The sequence below is a fragment of the Nanorana parkeri genome, unplaced genomic scaffold (genome assembly GCF_000935625.1).
Source record: "Nanorana parkeri isolate BGI_ZX_2015 unplaced genomic scaffold, ASM93562v1 scaffold3836, whole genome shotgun sequence".
Taxonomy (NCBI): Eukaryota; Metazoa; Chordata; class Amphibia; order Anura; family Dicroglossidae; genus Nanorana; species Nanorana parkeri.
In genome coordinates this window covers 25,652-27,646 of record NW_017310104.1, presented here as the reverse complement: position 1 = coordinate 27,646, position 1,995 = coordinate 25,652, and the positions used below count along the sequence as shown (strand labels likewise).

General features: G+C 56.1%; 1 protein-coding gene across 1 annotated transcript in view; it reads right to left on the bottom strand.

The window, feature by feature from the left end:
* Window positions 1–214: 214 nt before the first annotated feature.
* Window positions 215–1,995, bottom strand: part of LOC108803532 (isoleucine--tRNA ligase, cytoplasmic-like) — a gene marked incomplete at its 3' end in the record, with an annotated part of 26,228 nt that continues 24,447 nt past the window's right edge. Inside the window, 5 exon segments of the mRNA XM_018575366.1 lie at window positions 215–346; window positions 423–560; window positions 641–766; window positions 1,336–1,477; window positions 1,629–1,805. Coding sequence (XP_018430868.1) covers window positions 215–346; window positions 423–560; window positions 641–766; window positions 1,336–1,477; window positions 1,629–1,805 — 715 coding nt within the window.

The window sequence follows — 1,995 nt, the reverse complement described above, 5'->3', positions numbered from 1 at the left end:
GCTGGCTCTGCTTCTAGATAGGCGGAGCCAGCTGTCACTCAGGGACCTTCTCAGGTCCGCCCCCTGGGTTATCGGCATATAGCAGGTAATAGCCCGCTGTATACTGTGTTTTGGACCAAAAAGCTGCCCCATAGTTCTCCTCACTCTCCAGCATGTCAGCTTTGGGTGGAGTGGCCCTTCGATGCCACATTGGGCCCCTCCCCTCAGTTCTCACCTTCCTCCATGGCGGCATCAAGAAATAGGCGGAAGCGCCGGCTCCTCAGACTAAACACCTTGGCCACCTCAGGAAACAGGCCGTGATATTTCAGGTCATTCTGACCAATCGGATTCTCCAGCAGCAGCGTCCCTGGAAGGAAAGAGAACCTGTCACATGTCCCCATCTAGCTCCGCCTCCCACGCTCCTCACCGCTGCCGCCACTCACCTTGCGCACCGCTACTCAGCAGCCGCAGATTGACATATCGACACTGAAGCGGATTCCCATTGGACGCCGGAGGAGCTCCGGAGGACACATGGAGGATCTTTCCGCTGAGGCTGAGGAGATTGCAGTCATTGGGCAGTTCTACAAAGAACGAGGATTACCGGTCAGATCAGCATGGAGGATGCACAGTGCAGCTCACAGCATTCAATGACAGATGTTACCTGCCCCCCCGCTGTATACAGAGAGCCGGGAAGTCTTCATCCGGAATATTCCGCACACGGCACTCTTTAATTGTGATAGGCTGTCCATGGCCTCCCCCTTGGGGTTCTCCAGCAGCAGAAATCCACCTGAAAGGGCCACAGCCAATGGTAATGTTCCTACAAGTCACATGACCCTCTATGAGGAAGAAGATTCCAGTCCAGAGCTCCACACACCATGAGCCAACAGGAAGAGGAGGAGCTAGGGGTGTGTGCAAAGGAGGGGCCTGTCTGTGGGAGGTTACGTGCCGTGTGGAGGAGGGGCCTGTCTGTGGGAGGCTCTGTGCGTTGTAGAGGAGGGGCCTGTCTGTGGGAGGTTCTGTGTGGTGTAGAGGAGGGGCCTGTCTGTGGGAGGTTCTGTGTGGTGTAGAGGAGGGGCCTGTCTGTGGGAGGTTCTGTGTGGTGTAGAGGAGGGGCCTGTTTGTGGGAGGTTCTGCGTGGGGCAGATGCAGGGAAGGTATTGGACACTTTGTGGAACGACATGCCCCACTGAACTCTCCTTCCTATACACTAGGGGAGGAGCAAGGCCTTTCTGCTTAGCAGCCATCCTTCTATGGGCAGGGCTTATACCAGAGGTCACTCAGAGTCAGATGATGTCACTGGACTGGCAAGGCATGCTGGGACAAGCAGAGAGATCAGATGATGAGGTCTGCACTTACTTTGCTCTGTCCCGCTATCGTTTATATGAAGTGTGACATAAGCACAGGAAGGGCCGCCGGCAGCGTGTGCCGATCCTCTGACCAGGCCGGCAGCGTGTGCCGATCCTCTGACCAGCGTGATCTCCAGATCGGAACCTTTCATCTGTGGAGAGGAAATACACAATGACTGGAATCCGACAGAACGCACAGCGGGGTCCAAACATCTGACTCCATGCAGCTCTCCCCACGGGGCCCAGAGCGATCTGTCACCGATATTCCGGGAGCACACGAGGCAGAACACGGCCGACACTCACCTGCGTCCTCTCCTTGATGATGACAGCGGCGGAGGATGGGACGGGGTACGCTAACAGCGGAGACTTGACTGTGGCCAAGATGAAGTCTGTGTGGTGCTGAATGACAGAGTGGAGGTACCGGCCCGCTGGACTCACTTCATAGTAGATGGAGATCTCATCAGTGGGAACCAAATTACCCTGCAAGAGAACACGGCAAGCTTCATGTATGACCCACCGCAGGACCTCCATGCGTGTCACACCAGAGACTGAATTGTATCCAAAGATATAGATTCAGGTGATGGAAACCCCAAAACTCCGGAACCCCCCCCAGACTCTGGAACCCCCCCAGACTCCGGAAACACCCCCCCAGACTCTGGAAACCCCCCAG